The 26,241-nt window shown below is 35.4% G+C and overlaps 1 protein-coding gene across 2 annotated transcripts in view; it reads left to right on the forward strand.

Annotated features, from left to right (window-relative positions):
- LOC309841598 (uncharacterized protein) overlaps window positions 1-26,241 on the forward strand; it is a 307,986-nt gene that overhangs the window by 188,596 nt on the left and 93,149 nt on the right. Inside the window, exon 4 of one of the 2 annotated variants that reach the window (XM_082684793.1) lies at window positions 14,173-14,535. The exons of the other annotated variant lie outside the window; for it this stretch is intronic. Within the exon in view, the coding sequence (XP_082540919.1) occupies window positions 14,173-14,219 (47 nt within the window). The 3' untranslated portion in view covers window positions 14,220-14,535. Of the gene's footprint in view, window positions 1-14,172; window positions 14,536-26,241 lie in introns of those variants that run through there. 2 annotated transcript variants of the gene reach the window in all.

A 26,241-nucleotide genomic window follows, 5' to 3' on the forward strand; every position in this document is an offset into this window, starting at 1 on the left:
CTCTCTCTGGAGATAGGGCTAAAATTACTTTTCTCAAAGCTTCGACTGTCTAGTCCCGAAGTTTGTCCTTCCAGCATGATACAGCCCACTGCCATCCTGAAACTGTTTTGGGGTCCACCTTGACTAACTTTGGCAGAAGAGGCTCTTCACCTCAAGCAGTGTTTCTCCAATGTCTGCCTCATTCAATTCTCTTATTGCACGAATTGTATCTTATTTAATCATTATAAGAACTCTAAAGTAGGAAATGCTATTCCTACTTTACAGAAGACAGAAAATAAGGTCCAGATAAGTTATACTTCCACTTGTATAAGGAGACTATAACCCAGGCTCTCAATGTTTAATGGGAAGGCCCAGGGAAAACATTTGTTTCTCTTCACCATCAGTTGGTAGGACAGGACACTAAAAAAGTTAAATCACGATTTTCATTTACATATAAAATGAACACATGTTAAAGATTTTTATTGAACTCATAATTATTGAGGGATCGAGGCAGAATTTATAAATTTGAACAAGCAAAATGGCAGAGGTATTATGGATTAGAAATACTGAAGTGTATTTGTAAAACTATGCAAACTTTTTTTTTCTTCTCTTTTTTTGGACATGGGGAGAGTTGTCTCTTCAAATAGCACAATTTATTTGCATACCCAAAGACAAGAATCATTTACATTGCAGTCAGTGATCTGCCAATCGCAATGAAAAGGTCAAGGGCCTCCTCTGATTCAGATTCAGATAACAGAAGCCTGTGCTCTAAAGGAGGAGTAGTTTGACAGGGAGCACAAATGTTTGCTTATGCCATCAAATGAAGATTAATGAGGTTATCAGTTTAAGATGACTTCAGGGGGCGCCTGGGTGGCTTAGTGGGGTAAAGCCTCTGCCTTTGGCTCAGGTCATGATCCCAGGGTCCTGGGATCGAAACCCAGGTCGGGCTCTCTGCTCAGCAGGGAACCTGCCCACCCCCCCCCCCCTGCTATCTCTCTGTCTCGGCCTGCCTCTCTGCCTACTTGTGGCCTCTGTCTGTCAAAAAAAAAAAAAAAATCTTTAAAAAAGATGACTTGGGCTTCCTACAAATGGAAACACGTAAGAATGCAATAATCCTTAAGGTTTTTAATTCTAGGATACTTTTGCCTATACCTTAATTGTAGAAACTCATGTTTGAATATGTTACTTGGCTCCCTAGAATTTTAAATGAAATATTTTAAGAAATCTGGGGGAACTTCTAGGAATGTATAAAGCTAAAAGGAGAAAAAGTTCAACCATTTGGGAATATTCCCTATATCTCATTAAAAAAAGTAAAACTGATCCAGAATTGTATTTACAAGGTAAAATTTTTATGAGTAGAAAATTCATATGAGACAGAGAGATAAAATTTTAAAGATCACTTATCACCCACAACTGACTTTACAATATTAGCTGCTATCAGCAATGTAAGTATCTTTTATTTCCTGAAAAGGATTATATAATATATAATATATTATATATATAAGACAGTATTTTATATAATATATTATATATAATATATATAACATATGTATATGTATGTGTTATATATATTTAATTATATATAAATATAATTTTATATATATCATATATAATACAGTGTTCTAAAATTTACGGTTTTAAAATTAATAGTGTATCTTGAAGAGTTTTTCATGTATGTGAGCACAAGTCTACTTCATTATTTTTAGCGATTGGATAGAATGCCATTGTAAGGATAAAATGAATAGACTGTAGAGGAAACAGAGCTTACCTGAATGGGAGTAAAGAGAGGCTTTTTATTCAAAGCTCAACACAGCAAGGGAGACATTCACCATTGCTGTGTTTGGTAGACACCCCGAGGCTATCAGGGGAGTGGGAAGATTTATAGGGACAAAGGGGAGGGCTTGGGTGTCCACCATTTTTCTGTCCCATCCCTTTTTATTGCTCTCAAATCCTCTTTTCCAGACACCACCACTTACCCCTATATTCTAGTTGTTTCTTCTGGAATTTGTGCATCTCCAGTGTTATAAATAAGATGTGTATCCTGCCATTTTATAACTATGAATTTTAGGGAGTATCAACTTACTAGTTGATCATGGTGGCTGAGAATTGAACTCTCTTATACTGTGTTTTGTACCTTCTTCCCTCCTTTCAAGGTAGTTTCATTATTGTTAATTCTGTTTGACATTCACTGGACTTCCTTTATCTGAGGATTCATGTATTTCAACAATTTGGGTAAAATTTTAGGCATCCCCTTTTTGAATGTTGCACTTTTCAATTTTCCTTATAATTCACGTCTAGAGCTCAGAATACACATATAGTGGACTTCCTTTTTTTTTTTTTACCTTTTCTTCCATGTCTCTTAATCTCATAATTTCTATATAATTTTTTTCAGATTTATCACCCAATTCACTAATTGTTTTTTGCTTTCTATTGTGGTGTTTTATATTTCCATTAAGTTTTAAATTTTATTATAATTTTCATTTCTAAAAGTTATTTTTTAAAGTTGCTTGTTCATTTTTTTGTACTTTTGCTTTGATCCCCTCTGATTGCATTACACATAGTTACTCTATGCTCTTTATCCAGTATCTCTGGTCTTTATTGGTTTGGTTTGGTGTTTCAGGTGATTTTCACGGAAGGTATTTTATTTCTTTAGATTACTTCTGATTTATTTAATTAATTTATTTGTTTGTAATGTGAGCATATAATTGTAACCACCTCTCTGAGTCCTGTGAAGCTTAAGTGAAAGGAGTTTTGACCTAGGATGGAGTTGCTTTTGCTTTTACCGAGTACTTGTGGCAACTATTAACTTGTGTCCACTTTTAACTGAAATTCTCACTTTGCTCCTTTTCTATTGCACATGGTATACATTTCTGCCATGGTGGGTAGTTTAGATTTTTTTTTTTCCCCAGAGACATAATTTTTTCTTTCCTTTCTATCTCTTTTATGCAGTTTTCTTCTATTTCAGTGTTTTTCTTCAAGTGTGGCTCTCCTTAAGCCCCAGCTGTATCTATGCTATGTCTTCAGTCTGCTTTCCTCTTCTGTCTAGATCCAAGGCTCAGTCCCAGTACCCCAACCCTCTCCTCCACCCAACCAGGCCCTTTCACCACCAGCCCATGGGGCTCTGATCATGCTTTTGGTGTATGGGGCAGTTCCCATCACTGGAGTGGTGTTTTTACTTCAATGTAATGTGACCCCTCTTACTTCCCTGTATGGTCTTCTATTAATGTCAAAAGTTTTTTTTTTTTCCTCTCAATTTTTGTTTTTGACATACACTTCAGGAGGATTTTGAAATCTTTATTCAAGATGTTATTGGAAATAAAGTTCTTAACTCAATTTATACATCATGAATTCATTAAATTCTCTATCTTCTTCAATTATATGCAAAACAGCAAGTAGAGTTGTGTTCATTTTATTAGTAAGTCCTGGTTCCACTATTACTAGTATGGGTTTGTAAGATCTTTAAAACTTATATCCAAGTTTCTGTATCCTAAATTTATTGAGAATTAATACAAAATAATCTACTACGTTGAATGCCAGCTTCATCAAAATGTCACTAAAACAAACTGTTGTTAAGTCAAAGCTGAACTTATTTTTATGATATAAAGAGCAGTACCTTGAGAAAAACTTATTAGTGTCTCAGATGGGAGATGGCAAAGTTGGGATATTCATGAAGTTTTGGAAGTCTGATTTACAGCAGGTCTTTTAGTACAGAGGCATGGTTTTGATTAGGTAAGGATCATGATATAATTGCTTAGGACTGGTGTGCACAGCAAAAATTTTTGGATAATGGTTTCAAAGAGTCTTGGGCTGTAAATTGTCTTTTAATTCTTCCTATTGAGGATTTGATGGGTCTTTCATGAAGATCCTGGAATGGTAAATAAAGTGCTTTGCAACTTTGATATTTCTGGGCAGATGTTTATATTCCTGAAATAGTAAAGTCCTATTAATATGAACAGTAAGCTGTATGGTATAGATGTTTTCAGTTCTCAGGCACAAAATAGTACTTGCTTGAGAATACTTTATAAAATACTTTTTAAAACTTAATGATAAAGGAACATCATTACAGAGTCATGCAGTGCTACAAAATTTAAAAAAAAATGACTATGGTGCTAAATACACTTTTCTCAACAAGATTGTCTGTTGTGGTAAAAGGATAAAAGTGTTCTCTGAAATTATTTAATGGAATGAAAATGATGAGGCACCGTCAGACATTCTAATTTGCATGAAAACTGAAGTGATGTTTTGGGGATACTACTTTATTGAAATGTTTGTGTTGATGCCACTAGCCTTGTTCCGAGGGTCAGTTTTCTTCTGCAATCCTATTGGTGTTCTCAGGGGCCAACAGAGGGCAAAAGTGCCTTTTCTGAGGCTTTAACCTTTGGGTGAATAGGAGGAAAGAAGGATCCCTAAGGTGACTTCTGTCTTGAGTTTTGCTGTTTTGTCCATTATATATGATTTAAACAAAGACACCATCAACTGGAAGATGATTCATTGTTTTACGTATTGCTAATAAATTCTGCCAATGGAACTATGTAAAAATGCACACTTACCACCTAGAATTTTCATTTTATAGTTATTAAATAGCTCTTTTATATTTAGAAATTTACTTTTGTCACATATTATTCTTGGACACAGATACAAAGAATATATCCAAACAAATAATGCTTTCACATTCAGGTCGCAACTATTCAGAAATACCTTTCAACTCATTCCAGTCATTGATGTTAGTCTTTCCAATAATATCATCAGCTGTTTAATCAAGAATGTGGCTAGTACAGCATGTCTGGAGAATTTTTTCCCCATCATTTCTTTTATTTTCTTTCAAAGACACCCATTCTTTAAAGTGTGATGCTGGTACTTTTTTTGGTCTTATGGGTTAATATCAAAGGTTTTCAGATAACAACCAGGATTTCTATTTCTACCTCAAAGGGTCCTCAAATAGTTTGCATGCTGATATTTATACCACAAGGAAAAATAACCAAGTTGGTTCACATGCAGCTACTGGCAACTACATTATGACTATAGCCTGACTGCTGGTGTATCTTGAAATAAATGAAAGATACAATTTTGTATAGAAAAAGCTTCCGACTATAGTATTTCTTCTTAATCTTTTTAAATATATTCTTTACTATGTAATCTTGTTAACTTGATTTTCTAGCCCTCTGGGAAGGCTTCATTTTTGCTTTAAATATTTAACTCTGGGACTGAGTGCCCAGGCAGACCCTCTGCAGAGCTTGGAAGGCTAGTCCCCTTTCCAATAAAAGTCTCACCCTGAAGGCTGTAATGTACAACTTGCTAAATGGCATTTTACTGGTAAAACATACTTGATTCCCAAGAGGTATAACTGGAAGTTTCAATTCCAATTGACAGCATGACATCAAATCAAGGAATGGGCTTTGGAAAGCTCACCACTTCAGAAAGAGAAGTAATATTAATATGTCCCTTCTGGACTAAGTTATATGACTCCCAGGGGGTCCATGTGTGTGAGCTGGACTACTGTCTGGTCTTGGAATGAAGTGAGACTAATAAATTCATTTAAAATGTCAGCGTCAGTTTTAACTACACGAACGGAGTGGTCCCCAAGCAGAAAAACCAACAATTTAGTCCTTTGCTATTCAAATTTCTATTATACTCAGCAAGAAATGAATCTCCAACTGGTGGAGTAATTTTAGTGCTTGTGAGTTCTTCTCAGTGAATTTGGATAATATGCTGCTGACTATAATGTTATGAGGGAAAGTAGAAAAACAAGGCCCAATGTAGTTTACAAATTTTGTAAATATATTCTCTAATCTTAAAGAACATTGTAAACAATGACCTTAAGACATTATTATTGCTTTTTTTTCCTTAATGTATCAGCCACTGGAAAGTTCTATGAACTTTCAGTATTTCAGTATTTCCTAAATTCAGTATTTCCTAAATTCAGTATTTCCTAAATTCGCTCAGCTCAATTTTTTCTTTTAATTTGGCTAGCATTACCAATCATTTGTTTTTGGTATGGAAGGGCAAAAAATTTACCCCTTGTCCTTCTCCTGAGGTTAATGTAATACATTGGTTCCAGAGCAAAGACCATTATCCATACTGGGATTAGGGCATGGGTAGGTCATCATTATTAAAGCCTCATTTACATAAGAATCCTGATCAAGGCAATACTGAACACAAAAGGCACAGACCCTGGTTTGTCATGCCTTCTCTCTTAGTTCACTTTCTAGTTGAGGAAGGAAAACATACACACAAACTTGTGAATAGGAACAGGAGCAGTAAGTGCAGAAAGACTGGAGGGACATCAGCAATACATGCTTGTAGATATTGAAGGGAGGGCTAATTAATTGTTGACTGCTGAGCTGGAGGGAGTTTGGAGCAGGAGGCAGAGTTTGTGGTAAGTTTCAGTGACATTTCTCACTGGTTTTAAAAGCAACGGGGCGAGCACGTTCATCTTGTGTGTTTGGGCTTTCTGTAGTTCATGAGAAGTTTCTCACTGTAGCAAAGCCAGCGGACTTGGCAAAAATGACTTGGGTGGGTGCACCAGAAGCCAGGGAATGCTGTCATTTTTGTTTACGTGGGTGGGGAGCGGGGCGGGAGGCTAAACAGGATTCAGCAAGTAACTTGTTGGGGTGCACAGCCCGGCCCATTCTAGCTTTTTTTTCCAGATTACATTCTTTTTCTGAACTGCCTGACCTTGCAGGGTGCCGCACTGAACAGCTCCCTGCCCTGAGGGGCAAAAGTATAAATCCTCTGGGTTCCATTATGATGGGAATGAGGCCCAGGAAAGGTGCTGCAAGTAGCTGTCCCAGGGTCCTCTTCTCACATTTGTGGGAGGGCAGGAGAATCGCTTGCTTCTTTCTCTCACAAGGAACTCTCTGCCGGCCTGTTTCCTGCAGACACTGCCTCGCACCATTTACAAAAGAAGTGCCCAAGTGGCAAATGCTCGCTCATGTATAAACTATATTCAGAAGTTGATGATGTTCACGTTTGGCAACAAAATCTGCATTTTTTGCTTACCGTCGGGTTTCTTAATGACGTCCTAGAGATTCGGAATTGTGATCTAGCAACTGTTTGTTTTTGTAAGAAAGCATGCTGCCAGGCTTCTTTTATGATTCGTCAGTCAAAATGTCACTTGACATTTTCAGTCATAACCTAAGCTACTCTCAGGGTAAGGAGAGCTTTGGGATAAGGCTTCTCAAAGAAAGTTTAGTTACCAGAGTGAGCAGCCAAACTTTGTGGAAAAAAGCAAAGGGGGATCCTTCTTTATTCCCTGCTGGTAACATTCTTCAATATTACTGAGTGAAGAATTGGGCCTGGGCCAACGCCCTTAATGCTGAATTGGATTAGCAAATAGGCATAATTTTGATTTAAAAAAGTATCCCCACACTTTCTTAATTGTCACATGATGTTTTTTCTCTCCCATTTTATTTGGACTGCAGTATGTTTACTTAGCTTCCTTAAATTTTATCACTTTAAATTTACAATTTAATAAATTTTACAAATTTAATAAAAGCCTATTATTAAAAAAAACAAATAATATTAAAAAATAGTTTTACCACCTCATGTAAGATGACATTTACATGTAAGTATATGTTATTTCCTTCTCTAAGATAGTTTTAAAAAATTTTAAATTATGGTCATCTTTATTACTAAGGTATAATTTTCAGAAAGCTGAAATCATGGCTCTTATGAAAATGTAAACATGTATCAAAGATGATATTAAACTCCTTATTTAATGAGGAAACACATAAGATATTCAAACTTGTTCAAATGAGAATATGAAGAATATATAAATTTGTATATTATAGGTATACATGCAGATATATATATATATATATATATATATATATACACATACAATCAGGAATGCTGAAATGAATTTTCTAAAGATTTAATTATTTAATTAATTTATTTATAGTTAGTTGGGGTGGGAAGAGGCAGAGGAGGAAGGAGAGAAATCCCAAGCAGACCTCCAACTGAGTGCTGAGCCCAACACGGGGCTTGATCCCATGACCTGGAGATAATGACTTGAGCTGAAATCAAGAGCTGGTTGCTTAACCGACTGAGCTATCCAGGTGCCCATGGATTTACTAATGGGTGGTGCAAAACTGATTCATAATGCATAGGAATAAAATGTAGTGTATCAATAGGTGTTAAGCATCATCTAATATTCCTGCCAACAAGATTCATTTGCATTCACTTAGACAAGAATAATTTATATTTATATCAGTTTTCTACAACTTGATTTCTACCCTTACAGAGTTTTAAAATATAGTCTAATCATCAGAAATACAATCAAAGGTATGTGGTTCAAGCAACATCAGATAACCCCTGGAGGACACCTACTAATTTCTTTTGCCCATTTCCAACTCTTGGACAGTTTTCCTGGTATTACATTTAATTAAGTTTCTAAATCTGGTGAGAGGTAAATCTCTCTTCCCATTCGGAAAGAAGGCATGAGCTATCGTACATTTTCACAAGTTCATTCGTTATGGAGTGTAAGGCCTAAAATTAAGGTCCAATTATCATGTACTGCCTTGACTTTTGGTGTAACTGGGAGGGCCTCAAATGGGCTTAGCTGTACGTTCTCTTTCCCACTCTATAGCCATGGATAAGGACCCTTATCCAAACAGCTTGTCTTATCTAGGGGACCAGGCACAGTCTTGTTTATCCCTGAGTGTAGGTGTCATTCTCTGCTTGTTGAATAACAATTCAGCAAGTCAATCACATCCATCCGTGGTACCAGAGGGCACCTCACCCTCTTGATACTACAAAACCTGTCTCCCACAGACCCTGGTTGTCCATTCTGGTCCTAAGTGCTGCTCCTGTATGATCTTGTGAGGTGCCCTCCCGTCCCAGAGTGTCAGTACATGTGACTGGTGCTACTGTCAATCTCATTCTGTCTAGTGTTCGGTGTTGGGTGTCCAGCCATCCCCAAAACCAGATGGTAGGAATGGCTCCATCCCAACAGGATGAATAGGAGTCATGGCAACATAAGCATGGAGATTAGATTAGAACACGGGGAGTGAAAAGCACAATCTGATGGGAAAGGAACCAAGGTCCAGCTGAAATGGCTGGTGAGACTTATGTTATGGGCTGTAAGAATCCTCTAGATAGAAGAAAATCCACCTGTAAATATATGAACCAAAGGGCAGAGTTTAGCTTTGTTAAGAGACTGAAAGTTTTTCCTAAATGGCAGGAGTGTATGGAGAGGCTTGAGCTTGATTACTTAGAGAGCAGCTGGACAGATAGTAGCCGTGGAAGCCAAGTTTAAATAATCATTAAATAATCATAAGCCAAGTGCTTAAATAATCATTATATCTTCACGAGAGAATGAAGAGCATTTAGACTGGAGATTAGGAGCCAAACGGGAGGTCTTAAAAGCAACCTAGGTATAAATGTGGTGTCTTTTTCAAGAGTGGAGATAGAAAGAAATGGACTTGGGGCATCTGGGTGGCACAGTCAGTTAAGTGTCAGACTCTTGGTTTTGGCTCAGTTCACGATCTCAGGTCATGAGATTGAGCTCCATGTAGGGCTCTACACTTAGTCCCTAAGTGTAGGGACTAAGGTCTTCACAAGAGAAGACCTAAGAAAGCTTGAGTTGCTTTCTCCCTCTGCCCTCCTCTCTCTCTCTCTCTCAAATAAATCTTTGAAAAAAAAAAAGAAATGTATTTAACTTAGGAAATATTGAGGAAGCAGGATTTAGAGGGTTTGGTGATGAATTAGACGTGGGTGGGGTTGCTAGATTTAGCAAATAAACATCCAGGACACACAGCTACATTTGAATTTCAGATAAAGTATAAGTATGCTCCATGAGTCATTGGGACAGGTACTAAAACATTATACATTGTCTAACTGAAAGTCCAATGTACTGGGGGACCTGTATTTTACCAGGCAACCCTAAGTGTGTGGTGGAGGAAGATGGAAGAGTTGGGATGACTCCCAAGGTTTGGAACTGAAAGGTTGTTAGAGGAGTGAAATGGTCTTAGCTGTAGGTACTCACCCAGAATATGAATGTCGATTGGAAATCTAACACTCCCTGAGAAGAACTCACATCAAAAACACAACTTTCTAAAGATGATTTTACATTATTATGCTCTTCACAAAACATGGTATGATTTGAATTTTTTTTTTCTTGGAAAAAGTGGAAAAGGAAGAACTCTCCAAAATAGAATAGAGTAGAAAATGAGAAGACAAAGGTCCTGGCACAAGTAACTGTATGTGAGCAAATAAGCAGGGTTCAAGATTGAGGAAACCCTGATTTTGGATTGTTTTGTTATTAGGTAACTATAGTCATGCTCACCTCTGCTTTTTAATATGATTGTATGTGAGTTTTACTTTATATTAAGGGAAGCTGCCCTACTTATCAGTGTGGCAGGGGTACTAACGTTTCAAGGGCAAATAAAGGAGATTCTGGATATTAAATCTCAGCATCTATGGTAATGCATCACAAAAATTAATCTGGACTGGATTATAAACCCAAAAGTAAAAGCTAAATTTACAGAACTTCTAAAAGAAAGCAGAAGTTATCTTCAGAATCACAGGATAAATAGAATTTTCTTAAATAAGGTGTAGGAAGGAGAAAACCATAAAAGAAGAAAATTATGTTAGATTTTATAAAAATTAGAATTTTATTTGTAAAAGACTTTGTTAAGAAAATGAAAGGACAAACCATAGCTGAGCATAATATTCAGAATACCTTTATCTGACAAAGGAATTGTATTAAGAATATTCTTAAAACTTCTAAATCTTGATAATAAAAGACAAAGCTAATATAAGATAAGGAAGACATTGAAAGAGATACTTCACAAGAGAAGACCTATGGGCAGCCAGTAAACTAGGCGAAGGTAAGCAACAATGCTAGTATTCAGGGAAATATATTTTGCCAAAGACTATAAGAAATGGCACTTACCCATTAGAGTGACTGAAATGAAAAAGGGTGACAGTTCCGTTGGAAGGATGTGGGACAATTGGACCTCATACATGCTAGAGGGAAAATAAAATGGTACAACCTCTTTGGAAAATAGTTTGGCACCTTCTTATAAAATTAAATGTATATTTATCATAGGATCCAGAAATTCCTCTCCTATGTATTTATATAAAGGAAATGAAAACATTCCCACAAGAAGATTTATATTAGAACATTCATTGATGTTTTATTCATAATAACCCCAAGCAGAAAAAAAAAAAAATCCAGTTATCTGTCAACCAGTGAAGAAGCAAGCCATGGTATGATCATACAATGGAGGAACACTCAGCGAAAAAAGGATCAAGCTACCGAGGCACAGAACAACCCTGAAGTGTTTCAAAAACTATGTTGAGGGATAAAAGCCAGACGCAAAAGAGAGCAGAAGGAATATGTTTTCCCAGATAAGGGGCTCAGGTTTGTTCTCTGGACTCACTTGGTCTCATGCAAATTACTTAGGCTCAGTGTGGATCAGATGAAAAGTCTTAGTGGATATCCAAGTAGTAAGTGAGGATTCAATCCATCAGTCCTTTTCTCTTACTCATTTGTGTTCCTGCTCTTGGTAACAACTGATTAAGTAGCTTGAAGAGGGCGCCTGCATGGCTCAGTTGGTTAAGCAACTGTCGTCAGCTCAGGTCATGATTGTGGAGTCTCGGGATTGAGTCTCACATTGGGCTCCCAGCTCCAAGGGGGGTCTGCTTCTCCCTCTGACCTGCTCCCCTCTCATGCTCTCTCTCTCACTCTTTCTGTCTCAAATAAAAATAATTTTGAAAAAAAAAAAAAAAAGAGATAGCTTCAAGAATTTGGTGACATCCAGACAAGGGTTGGTTTCAGGTACACAGAACCAACTGAGAGTATCAAAAAAAGAAAGACTTGAGAGAAGATATATGTATTTTTAAAGAGCATTATATTTAAAAATTACGTGGTATTATTTTGGAATATTTTGCTTAATCACTGAGAATCCTTTTTAAAAAGCTGCTCAACATTATTTCTTTAGTAAGAACTACTTTAAATAAAATTTTTTCTGTGGAAAATATCTTTTCCCCAAAATAAATCTCTGTCTTACTTTAGAGATAGTTTTAGTAATTTAAAGCATTCACAGCTTCTCAAAGCTGTGATAGACCTATCAGATAGACCTATCAGTTTAAGATAAGTGAAATAAAAATGAGAACATGGAGCTTTATAACATGCAAGTTAACACTAATGTATGCTTGAGATTATGATCACATTGTTTACAGTTTATTCAATTTAAATATTCTCACAGCTGCAGTGAGAATTTTCAAGACTCAGAAAAGGGAAATCTTGCATTGGAGAGAATCCAGTAGTATAACTATTTAATAGAATTGACAAATTTCTTTCAATGAGTTACTTTAAAACTTATGAAATAATCGCCCAACTGAATGGAAATGAGGGACATACTAGCTCAATTTAGAACGTTATACCATTCTCCCTGAAATAAATAAAGGAAAAATGAAGAGAAAATATGTTTTGCTTTTTTATTTAACTTGTTTATAGATGTTACCTGATTTTAGAATGGTTAAAAATGTGCAAATTCATGAATTCTGCTTCTGCAGATGCTTCCATTTTAAATCCTATATATTATTATTTAATATGATTTTCTTCATTCTAAAGATTGTATGTATGTATGTATGTATGTATTCATTTAGTGTGAGCAGTGGGAGGAACAGAAGGAGAGGGAGAGAGAATCTCAGGCATACTCCCCAACCAGTACTGACCTGGACACGGGGCTTGATCTCGCCACCCTGAGATCATGACCTGAGTTGGAATCAAGAGTTGGACACTTAACTGGCAGAGTCACCCAGGGGCCCCTTAATATGATTTTCTAACTGAAGCAAACTGATACTAAACTAAAGAGATAGCACGTGCCAAAACAGAGGCCAGCACCAAATGTGGTGACGGGAACACGGCGTCCTGGAATTTAAAAAGAAATGTTGAGGAAGGCTTTGAACTGACAAGGGACCTAGACTGGTCCATATTCATTACATTTCAAAAGATTGGGCTCCTCCATCTGACTACAATCTGTCACCTTTCTGAGCTTACTATTTTTCATTGGTTTCCAGCTGGGGCTTCTAGATATGTAATTAAATCATCTGTAATAATTGCAGTGGTGTTTTATTCTCCTTAACATTTTTTCTTCTCATTTATATTTAGACTGTATTTCACTGACTGGTACTTACAGGAGAATGTTAAATAATTATGGAAATTAGAGGTGTCCTTGTCTGCTATTGAATTTAATATGAATGCTTTTAATTTAACCATTTGACACAACTTTTGCTTATTTTATGAATACTTATGTGTAAATATGTATACGTATATATCACATTAAATATTCATCTAATCTTATTCTAAGTCTGAAAAAATAATTAACTGTATAAAGCAAATATTACAAATTAAGTTTTGGGTACCTATTAGGAGACCACAGACTTTTTCTCCTTTGATTTATAAATGTGGTGAAATTTATTTATTAAATTATTATTTATTTATTAATAAAATAAATTTATTTATTAATTATTGCATGACTCCATTTACAAATGTTTTATTTAGTACCTTAATATCCAAACTTCTTAGTGACATTTGTCTATAATTTCTTGTGATATATAAAATTTTGGTATTATTTTACACAAAGATTATTTTTTCTTTTTATGGAATAAAGAGTAGTTTGGATAAAACAAGCTTTATATGTTAAACATTGGAACCCCCTCCCCCCAATACTATCCAGGCCTTGGAAGGTAGTCTTTGGTAAGATTTTCAATGTATTCTATGGTTATATATAATTTTCCATGAATTAATTGACCCATTTTATTCAATAGGGATTTTCAAGTTGTTTATTAGTATATAAGATGGCTGGTGTTAACATTAAAAATGGGAATTTGATTTTAAATTTCATAGTGTATATGTTTCAATTCAATCTTAATGAAAAAGCTATAGTTCTATTACCATTCGACATACTTGAGTAGAATTCACGTTGAGTAGAACAAAGCCACATGTGCGCCATATAGTCAAAATAACTTATTGATGCAGCATGTTGAAAATAGATTCCTGTCCAAAATTTGGGCCATGGGTCCCTCTGAAAACAGGGACTGTGCTTTACTCAAATATATATGCATTTTTGATCGTCTGCACTTAAATGTTGACCTGGCATATAGTGTATGTTCAGTAAATATTTGTTTCTCTTTTTTAAACATATGAATGAGTCAGCCAGCATAAACATACCTTTTTTTCAGGGTTGGCAAAACCATGGCTGAAGACAAAGCACGGGGACTCCTACTGAACCCATTTCAGCCCAAGAGCCAAACCATGACCAGAACAAGTATTTCTGTTAGCTTTTCTCTCAGAAACTGCAAAATACATCAGGCTGGCAACTGGTGCTGGATTTTCCCTGATTTATCTTATCAGAGTTTCATCATCTTTAGGGAGAAGAATCCATTGTTTTGTTTTGGAAATAGGAAAAAAAAAAAAAAAAAGGAAAGTTAAAAGAGCAGTAAAATGTTAAGATTTCCCATGAGGGGAAAATCTATTTTATCTGTGATGTGTTATATATAAAATGAAGTTTTAATAAAAAAATATTAGCAGTCATGTAAAAAGCAGCATCCTGTTTAGACTTTTTACTTTTAATTATAATAAAAATTATCATTTATTTTGTTTATGTAACAACAGTAAGTAGCAGCTAGTTGCTTTTCATTTTTATGTCATTTCTTATACACATCAATTCTATGAGCAAGGCAGACTTTTAATCCCCCTGCTTCCAGAGAAGTTAACTGAGCCTGGAGAGAATATGTTCATAATATGTTCATAGGTTATATGTATAGTGAGTGGGAAGGCAGGCTGGAAATTCACACACATTTGGCTCCAACACCATGCCTTTACACACCACCCAACATAATCTGGTTTCTCTTTAACTGATGAAAATGCTTTTAAATCTTCTCTCTGGGTGTCTTCTATGTCTCTCTAGTTCCTTCTTCATACTTCATCACTTCCTCAAAAATCAGCTGAACTTACACTGCTCCAGGAAGCTGATCTAATTTTCTACCTCTTTAGCTTTTATCATGTCTATGCTCCATCTTGCTTACTTCCATGACAATGCAGAATGCAATTTGCTTCATTTGACAAAAAGATGGCTTTTTTTTTTTTTTTTTTTTAAGGAATGAATCGTTAATACTATTCCGGGTTCTTTTAATATCAATTTTTAAAAAAGATTTTATTTATTTATTTGTTGGAGAGAGAGACAGAGGCAGGCAGAGGGAGAAGCAGGCTCCCACAAAGAGCCCGATGTGGGACTTGATTCCAGGACCCTGAGATCAAGACCTGAGCCAAAGGAAGACACTTGACCAACTGAGCCACCCAGGTGTCCCGACAACAATTTTCATTAAAGAAAAAAATTTGTACCCTATAAACAGTATGGAGAAATTATATAAAAAATTATTAGCATGTTCAAAATAATGACCATGTGCAAAACATTTCAGTTACTTGATAAAACCATCTTAAAGCTAAGCTGCCATCGTGTCCTTTTGCAAATTTCTGGAACAGTAAATGATCTTTTCAAACTGCTAGCCTAATTTCAGTTTTGGAATAATAATGATTTCTTTTGTTGTTTACAGCACTTGTCTAATTTTCTACAAAACATTCCTGGACATTTTAAGCTAGCAATCTTCCCAAGGATTGAATACATGAAGGGTCACTCTGACCCTGACTTATCTGAACATTTCCAAGTATTCTGGCTCACCCAATAGGACTTTAGATAACTCAGTGGCTACTAAGCACAAAAAGGTCATTGCCAAAGGCATGTCTTGTAACATTTTCTTTTTTCCTGGAGTTAGTTTCTCTCCATATGAGACAAAGCATCTTTTCAATTCTTCCATACTAAAACCTCATTCCTAGAGAAACTCACTTGTTAATGTAACTCACCCCAAATGCATAGGTTTTGGGATATAAGATATTAAAACCTGCAAGGGATATTATAGATCAAAGAAAAGTGACTGAATAATATACAATAATAAAATAGAATAATGAATAATTCATAATAACTATAATATATACAAAGTATATATTATAATGATAAAATATATTCTATATAAAATATATAGGTATAAAATATATTATGCTCTACATTCCATATTATATATTTCATTATGTATTATAATAATATAAATAGTAGCAAATATAATAATAAAAATAAATAGAGAGGAAGCAAGTAAGAAAGTCTCATGGCCCAAAAACTAGTTAAGCTCAGATGAGTACTTTTATGGTGGAGTGGCAGTCAAAGTGGAAATAACTCCGATTGGCCTTGTCATGACATATTTTACTGACTCTGATGATATTAATTCAATTTCTATATTTTAAAAATACAGAAAAAACACCCCAAAAGAAATAAAAATCACTCTTAACTTTATAACTCATGACATTATAAAAAGGAAGAAGTGAAAAAAAGTATATATTTTTTTTCAAGAGGGAGAGAGAAAAAAGTATATATTTTTTTTTTCAAGAGGGAGAGAAAAAGAGAAAGAAGAGCAGAGGGAGATAGAGAGAATCCTGTGGGGTTCAGGCTCACATCCCTGAGATCATGACTTGAGCCCAAGACAAGAGTTGGACGTTCAACCGACTGAGACACCCAGGCACCTCATGAAAATTTATCTTCTATCTCTTCAGTTCTGCCTGCTGAAAGGACCACCGTCACTAGCTTTTAGTAATTTCTGACAACACCTCTTGGAGTGGAGGCGGCCTCATTGCCAGAAGCTCTCACTTTTCCAGGACCCATCAGTCTCTAAAGGGGGGGTGAGCCATTAGTGGGGGTGCAGAAACCGTATCCTGCTTAATGCCTCAAGCCATGGCTCCTCCGTCCTGTGTGTGTGTGAGCTCAGCAAGCACCCACTTTCCAACTGCTTGGATCAGGGTTCCTTCTTAGACCTAAACTGTTTCCATGAACCTGCTTCTCTCTGGGAGCATTTGCCCAAACCACCTGTGTTGGCTCTGACTCTGCTGGAGAGTGACTCCAGTTCTGCTCGCCACTCACTGGCTTCAGTGGGACTGCAGGTCCCCCAATCCCTACTTCTCTGCTGCCCATAGTAAAATCACAAAGACCTTTTTGTTTCAGGATTTTACCGCAAATTATTACCTGGCAATCATTCTCCTGTTGACAGCTCAGAGCTGAGTCCTTCCACAGGCCTTGCCCTCCCTAAAGAAGTAACTTTGTCTGTGGTTACTTCTAAGGTATATAACATACCTTAGAAGGAGGACAGCTCACATCCAATGACTGATTGATGAGAAAGGCAGAGGCCCAGCCCCTTTTCCTCAGTTTGGATGGTCATTAGAGGGGCAACCAGCTTTAAGCTCCCCAAGGCACTGTGAGAGCCTCTGCTATAACCATAAGCTATTTCCTCTGCCATATTATGCAGCCTCCTCACCCCTCTCTGGTATTCCCAAGGGCCCTTCTTAATTAACCACCTGCACATAAATCCCTGTCTCAGTCTGTTTCCCAGGAAATAATGAAAGAGCCACATGAACACTATTTTTTAGAAGGATAATCTAAAGGTAGTCCGAATGATAACTTATCTTTTGTTTTGTGTTAGATGACAAGTTCTCTAGGACTCTGCCCTACCCAAGAAGAGTCATCTCTCAAATTTACTTATTATCTGACTAGTAAATAGCCACAGGAAAAATTGATTGATGTGTGTCAACAATGGAGGCAGACCAGTAAGTTGTGGTTCATGGGTAGTAGAATGATCGTGCATACTGATTAACTGTGAATTTACTTGTAAAATGCAAGTGTAATTTAAGACCCTTATTAAGTTTTGGATTTCATCAGGCTGAATGCTCCTTGACAGTAGAGACCAATTTTGATGGTAGGTACTAGGTATACATAGATTTCATTTCTGAATTCATATTTCTCTTCTACCAGGAGATAACGGTCAAGTGCAATGTGTAATTTGCTGATGAATATGGTAAATGATAAAGTGTACTGAAAATAAATGGCCATGTCTCCTGTCCTTTAGCATAGAATTACTTTGACATTAGGGACATTCTGAATATCAATAATGTTCCTTAGAATTTGCTCTCTATATAATCACATAGTCTCTAAATAACTTTTTATTCCTTCTTTCTAATCTTTATCATCTTACTGCATTTTTACAATCTTATTTCATTGGTTAGGACGCCTAGGAAAATATTAAATAAAAGTGGCAAAAGTTGATATCCTTGATCTTGAAAGTGTTAAATATTTCACCATTAAGCACTATGTCAACTTCAAGTTTTTGTAGATGCTTTTCATAAGATTGAGTTAGTTCCTCTGTAGTTCTAGTTTATTAAGAGATTTTTTAAAAATCATGAGTTGGTGTTGAATTTTAAGAACTTTTTGTGTGTATTTAAATATTTACATGATTTTGTCCTCTATTCTCTTAATTAATTATATTGATGGATTTATAAATCTAAAGTCAATCTTGAATACTTGTTCAGGAGGATTATCCCTTTATATATTGCTGGATTTGACCTACTAATATTTTTAAAGGAATGCTTACATCTGTATTCATGAGGGATATTGTTATGTAATTTTTTTCTTGTGATGTTCTCGTTAGCTTTTGGAATTAGGGTTATGTTGACGCCAGAACATCAATTGGGAAGTATTCTCTCATCTTACATATCCTAAAAGAGTTTATGTAAGACTTGTAGTAATTAATCAGTGAAATCATCTTGTCTAAATCTTTCTTTGTGGCTTTGTTGGAAGATTTTAAATTATGCTTCAATTTCTTTAGTGCTATTGAGATTGTTTCTTGACCTATTCTGTAACTGGAAGACTGTATCTTACACGCCTTTTCATTCATTTTGCACCTCTCCCTATCCACCTTCCCTCTGACAACAATTAGCTCGTTCTTTGTATTTATAGATCTGATTCTTTTTGTTTGCTTGTTTATTTATTTGTTTTGTTTTGTTTTTAGATACCACATATCAATAAAGTCATATGGCATTTGTTTTTCTCAGTCTGACATATTTCACTTAGCAAAATATCCTCTAGGTCTATCCATGTTACAAATGACAAGATCTCATCTTTCTATGGCTGTATATTATTCCATTATATATATATGTTTCTATGTATATCACATCTTCTTTATCCATTCCTCTATAGTTGGGCACTTAAGTTGCTTCCATATCTTGGCCAAATAATGCTGCAGTAAACATAAGGGTTACATAATCTTTTTGAATGAATGTTTTTTTTTTTGTTTTTGTTTTTGTTTTTGGGTAAATAACCAGTAATGGAATTATTGGATCATATGGTATTTCTATTTTTAATTTTTGAGGTACTTCCATACTATTTTCCACAGAGACTCTACCAGTTTACATTCTTACCAATAGTGCATGAAGTTTCCTTTTTCTTTATATCCTCACTAATGCTCATTATGTCTTTTTGTGATTTTAGCCATTCTCATAGGTGTAAGGTGATATCTCATGGTGGTTTTTGATTTGCATTTCCTTGATGATGACTGTTGTTGAGTATCTTTTCATGAGTCTGTTGGCCATCTGTATATCTTCTTGGAAATGTCTGTTCAGTTTCCCTGCCCATTTTTCAATTGGATTGTTTAATCTTTTGGTTTGGGTTGTATAAATTTCCTATGTATTTTGGATATTAACCCCTTATGGATATATTATTTGCAAATATCTTCTCACATTCAGTAGGTTGTCTTTTTGTTTTATTGATGGTTTACTAGGGAATATGGTCTGTGATATTGTAATAATGCTATATGATGAGACATGGTATCTACATTTTGGTGAATATAGCATAACATAGAGAAGTTGAGTTACTGTGTTGTACACCTGAAACTAATGTGTGTCAACTATACTTAAATTAAAAATTAGAAAAAATAAGTCACAGAGATGAAAAATACAGCATAGAGAATATAGTCAATAATATTTTAAGAATGTTGTATGGTGACAGATGGTAACTCCACTTAATAGTGAGAGTGAGTAATGTATAGAATTGTTGAATCAATATGTTGTACAACTGGCACTAATATAACATTGTATGTTAATTATATGTCAATAAAAAATCTGAAAAAAAGTTTCTCTCTCTCTCACTTTTTTTTTTTATATTGGTTTTGGGGAGGGAGTTGGACTCTTCAAGGAATTTGACTATTTTATCTCAGTTGTCAAATTTGTTGAGTTATTTTTTTTAAAGATTTTTATTTATTTATTTATGTGTGAGAGAGAGAGAGACAGAGAGAGTAGGGATAACATGAGCAGGGTGAAAGCCAGAGGGAAAAGCAGACTTCCTGCTAAGCAGAGCATTATCTTGGTTATCTAACTATCTTCTCTCATCCTAGAATTAATACGAATGGGAAAACATAAATATATTTTATTAGAAAACTGGAAGCAGAACAGAAAAAGTCAAGGATAGATCAGAAATGGACACTTCCTACTACAAGCACTAATGGGGAGGGATCTGAGGAATCAGAGAACTACAGGGACACATAGAACTTCACAAACAGATGAAACATTCAAAGGAAAATAGAGACCATCCTGCTAGTTATATTTATTTGCCTTTACCAAAGCTGTGGAGGTCTAAGACCTGCAGTAAACCATTACTGCATTTACGCCACAGACTTTTACATAATAAGCAAAAAACTGATCTGAGGTAGCCTTTTCAAATTATTTATATCTACCATAGGATTATTCCAAGATATTAAAGAATTCTCCAAAATAAAATAACTTAATCTTTGCAAACCAAATATTCTTATTGAATCACATCTCACCCTCATACCCATAATTCTTTAAGGTAGAGGTGAAGGCACCTAGATGGGTACCTAACATGGTTCACTAGTCTCTAAAGGATAAGGATAAGATTGAGGGAAATGGATCAGAGTTTAATCTCTTTTTAAACATAACATCTTCCCTAGGAGAAAAATGCATTCCTAAAAGTAAATGCATACAACAGTGGTTTTCCATCCTTTGAAATTAGTATTGCCCTTTTCAGCAATGTATAATATTTATTTTACACATTTCAGGAGTACTTTGTAACATCAATCAATCATATTTCATCAATACAATTATAAGTTTACCAAAAAAAGCTCTGACTTGAGAAAGCAGGGGAACCAAAGTAATAAAGAAGAGGAGGGAACCTCCATAAATCAGATAAGGCTGACTCTTGTGCAAGTGGAAGCCAGATGAGGAGAGAGGTGCCCTCCATAACACAGAGGAAAACATTTCCAATAACTGACCAATCCACATTTCACTTCCTTTACATGGCACATACTAATTTTTATAAATGTCATATTTATAAATGTCTATAATCTACATGGGATAGGCAGACATGTAATCATATTAAGACAATATAGCATGACTAAGATGCTGTGACAGCCTGGAGGAAGAAGTTAAGTTTTGCTTGGGGGCCTTGACATGGACTCTGTGGCGGAGAAGACAGTGTATCAGGTTTGCAGAGTCACTGAGTAGGGAATTAGGGGTTCTGGGGAGATGATCCTTTACTGAACTTGCCTTACATGTTATCCTCTGATACTGTGGTAGATGTTACATGATTGTTGTCTTATTTGAACCATTTAACCATTAAGTGGGTGGATATTTTATCTCCATTTTACAGGTCTTGAAACTGATGGTCATAAACAACAAAGGCTCGCGTTTATACAGTGAGCTAGAGGCAGATGTGACCTCCAAATCCAGGACTGCATGACTTGATATATTTTCCACTTCAAAACACTCCCCTAAGGACATGACAGGAAAAGATTCTAGAGTGGCATAGTTGTGGCATTTTGGGACAGAACCGTGAGCTGGAGAAAGAGTAGGTCAGCGTAACCAAAGCAGGTAGTTTTGGGAAAGGAAAAGATGTTGCAAAGAAACGAAGTTGAAGGATTTTCCATATTATTCTGTTCTCTTTAAGGCTTATCCTTAAATTTAAGGTTTATATTCACTTATATCTACTCACTTATGCAATCTTCACCTTCATTCTCAGACCAGCAGATTCACTCATCACATCAAATGACAAAACCATGACTCTAAGTTTATTCTCTCACTCTTTTCTTCCTTTCCCTTTATCGTCCCCATCCTCATGAAACAATTATCAAAAACATAAAGAGCTTTTAGCTAAATATTCACATGAAAAATATAGACATTCTGTTTCCCCAAGCCTCAGACTCCATCTTGTTATTTTGAAGTTAAGAATGAACTTTAAATGACCTGACTGCAACTGACCTGTAGCTTCATGTCTTTTAGGAGCCAACTTTTTAAACTTGATTTACACTTCTTTTGAAAAGCACTTGGGCCAACATAAATTAAAGGCTAAACTTTCTAGTTCAAAAATCCACTGGCTTGTTAATTTGCAGTGGTGTCCCACTTCATATAAAGATGATTTGGCCAGCCCTAGCCCTGGTCTAGGCTGCTCACCAGAAGTTTCATAACATTGGTTTTGAAAGAGTTAAAAGTGTCATCAAGGAGGGCACTGGAAGTAATGAGCAGTCAGTGTTAAATGTAACTGATGATTCACTAAATTCTACCTCTGGAACTAATAATACGGTTTCTGTTAATTACATTTACTTTAAATAAAAAGTAATAATAGTAAAAAAGAAGTGTCCAGTCTACAGTTGTTGCCACATTTCAGGTTAGGTCATTGGGTTCTGCCTCTTAAATTCTCTCTGTGGCTTTGGATAGTATTCTTGGTTATTTTATCTGTCCTTTCTTTGGACTGTTGGGAAACTTGCTTCAACAGTCAGCTGCACACACATACTTCTGCATGGCCACTAAGATCCAAGTCATCAGGTCAACAGGTTTGGGATATTCCTACAAAGTGCTCTTAGGTTAATAAATGGGGACTTTCTGGGCATCCTTCTATTCCAGTAATCTATTGCTATATTATAGATCATTTCAAAACTTAGTAGCTTAAACAATGACATTTATTTTACTTCAATATCTGCAATTTAAGTGGGATTTGTGGAGACAAATGTTTCTGTTCCACTTGGCATCAAGTGGACCAGCCCCAAAAGTGGGGATTAGAATCATCTGATGGCTTGCTTATTTGCACGTCTGGCTGTTGGCTGTAGAACTTCGACATTGGATTTGTTTAGGGAAGCTGGCTGGGAGGTTGCTATTGTATTACATGGTACCCTTTCCATGAGGGTCAATGAAAGAAAGTTTTCTTAGGTGTCTCAGAAAAAGTTTTTTTGAAGGAATGACTGTTTTATTCTTTGCTTTGCTGACTGGGAAACTGAGAATATAATTATAGACCAGCTATATAAATAAGATTCCATATTATGTAGATGGGGGTATGACTTTAACTTTGGCCATGTCTGCTGGTTAATTTATTTGTCAGCCTGGCTGGATGACAGTGCCCAAATATATGGTCAAACATTATTCTAGATGTTTCTGGATGAAATTAATATATAAATTGGGGAACTTTGTGTAAACTGGATTGCCTTCTATAATGCAAGTGGGCTGCATTCAGTCAGTTGAAGGCATGACTCTAAAAATAAAAAGTCTATTCTAGTCTGGAAAGAAAGACTAGTCTTCCCCAGCCTAGGAGAAATTCTGTTAGCAGATGGCCTTTGGATTTGAACTGCAACCTTGGCTCTTTTTGCATTATAGCCTGCTCGCCCACCCTGCAGAGTTTGGACTTGTCAATTTTCATAATCTTGTGAGCCAATTCGTTAAAATAAATCTCTTTCTAGTATAGGTTCAGGGAGAACCCTGACTAATAGACCAATACTCCCTTCATACTTAACTTCCTTTTTGACTCAATTTTCTCACCCTGTATTTTTTACTACATTTTTTTTTTATTTATTTTTTATTTTTTTATTTTTATTTTTTTTTAACTTTTTATTTTTTATAAACATATATTTTTATTTTACTACATATTTTTAAGGCTACCACAAATTCTTCTTAAAATTAAACATGGAGTAAATGTATAACTCAACAGGTGAAACACAGAAAGGGTGATTTCTAGAAACTATTCAGGAAAAACATGTTTATAGTGCCTTTTAAAACAGGGCTATTCTCTTAGTCTTGAAAGAAAAAACTTCTATGTTGGGAAGAGTGCCACTTGGTAGGGAACAGTGGATGGTTTCTTGTTGCTGAGTTTCCTCCACCTGACAGCCATCAAGAAAGTAGGGATCAGTCCTTTAGCAGTATGGAGCTGAATTCTACTAACAACCAGTAAACTTTAAAGAAGACCACAAGCTTTAAAGAGGTCATAGACCCTGATGACTTCTTGCTTTCTTCCTAGTGAGATCTTGAGCAGAGGATCCTGCTAGCTGTTACTAGACTCCTAATCTGTGAACACTGTGAAATAATAAGTTTGTGTTGTCTTAAGCTGCTATCTTTGTGATAATTTGTTACATAGCAATAAAAAACTGATACAGAGAAAATCAACCCATATTTACCAAATCAAGATAAATTCCAGAAAAATGAATAATAATGTGGATAAAATCAGATTATCATCAAATTTGCTTGTGTCATTGCTTTATGCCAGAAGGTAGTGGAATAACATGATATTCAAGAAAAAATATGAACCAAGGACTTCATATTTGGCCAATCTGCCTTTCAACTAAAAAGGTTGTAGACAGGGGCGCCTGGGTGGCTCAGTGGGTTAAGCCGCTGCCTTCGGCTCAGGTCATGATCTCCGGGTCCTGGGATCGAGTCCCGCATCGGGCTCTCTGCTCGGAAGGGAGCCTGCTTCCTCCTCTCTCTCTCTGTCTGCCTCTCTGCCTACTTGTGATCTCTGTCAAATAAATAAAATCTTAAAAAAAAAAAAAAAGGTTGTAGACAAATTGCTATAAGCTTGTCAGAACTCAGAATTTATTGTTTTTTTGAGCTCTTCCTGAGAAATTTACTAAAGAACAGCTTTCAGACAACTATATGAAAACAGGTATTGAAAACAGAATTAGTTGTGAGTTTAAAACATATACTGAATTGCAGAATTTAGACTAAACTTTGGCCAAAACAGAGTAAATATGTGTGATAGTTAGATATAACACAGATACAAAAAATGGAGGCAGAATGGGGAAGTCATACAAAATATAGAAAACAATTTATATACCTTATTGTTAATAATTGAAAACAAAAGATAATAAATACTTTAAACTGAATAGTGAGTTAGAGGGAAAAGACAGGGAAAAAGCATATACTGTTCAACTTTAATTTTGTTTGCAGTGGGAAATTCATCGGTAAAGTACACATGGATTTTATGCAGTATATTATATTTGTATATGTATATATTTGTATTGCTTATAGCAGAAACCAATGGATAATGACCAAAAATAGATCCTACTGGAATTATATAAGGATATTGTATATAGGTTACCCTTAGGAAAATCAAAGAAATTTTTCTACATAATCTTTGTATACTACTCTGGAGCAATTACCTTGGATATATTATTAAGTGAAAAATGTGAAATGAAACAAAGTTTGTCATATGCCACTGTTTATCTAATACATTGGGAGATAAAAGTATAACATGCAAATGTATGTCTACTTTTATTTAAAATAATTAAAACATAAATCATAAAATTCAAAAAAGTGACATTGGATATTAGAGGAGAATGTTAGAAATTAGACTTCTTAGGATGACTACATCTCATATTGCAGATAGGATTTTGATATCATGTAAATAGTTCACGTAATTATAAAACAAAATTCAATCAAAGATTAGTTTCTAATCAATTAAACCTCTAAAATTTAAAAATAAAACCAAACAAGTGAACGTAAAAATGTATCTAGTAGATGAACAATTCTGTAGAGAAGAATTTTTCCAGTTGGGTTTTAAATATCCCAATTGTTTCTATAATCCAGTTGGGTTTCCACATATCTCATGATACATATATGAGGACAAAAAAAAAATTGAAAAATGAATTTTCTCAAATTTATTTTTGTCACCCACCTGTGGATGATCCCAGGCAATTTACACGTTATAAAAACTAGATATAACTATATAAACTATATAAAGCTTGTTGTTGTTTTAAGCCATTAAGTTTGGGGATGGTGTACTATGCAGCAATAGCTAACTGATATAATCGCCAAGTCCAAACATGATTTTGCTTTCAGACACAATTTCTTTATAGGAAGGGGGATAGAGTGTCGTCTAATGAAATATTTGTTGGGAATTATGAAGCCCTTTCCCAGTTTCTGCCCTAATTATTCCCACAAACCCTTGTTAAAGAACAAGGTCTGCCACTTGTTACAGGTGTGTTCTGATGGTATTGAGACTACTGCAGTAGGAGAGAGAGATTCCAACATAGACTGAACTTTCCAGCTAAGGTAAAGTTGACTGAGGGTTTTAAAGGCAGAATAGAGAAGGAACAAAAAAGGAC

The sequence above is a fragment of the Mustela nivalis genome (genome assembly GCF_964662115.1).
Source record: "Mustela nivalis genome assembly, chromosome: 1".
Lineage (NCBI taxonomy): Eukaryota > Metazoa > Chordata > Mammalia > Carnivora > Mustelidae > Mustela > Mustela nivalis.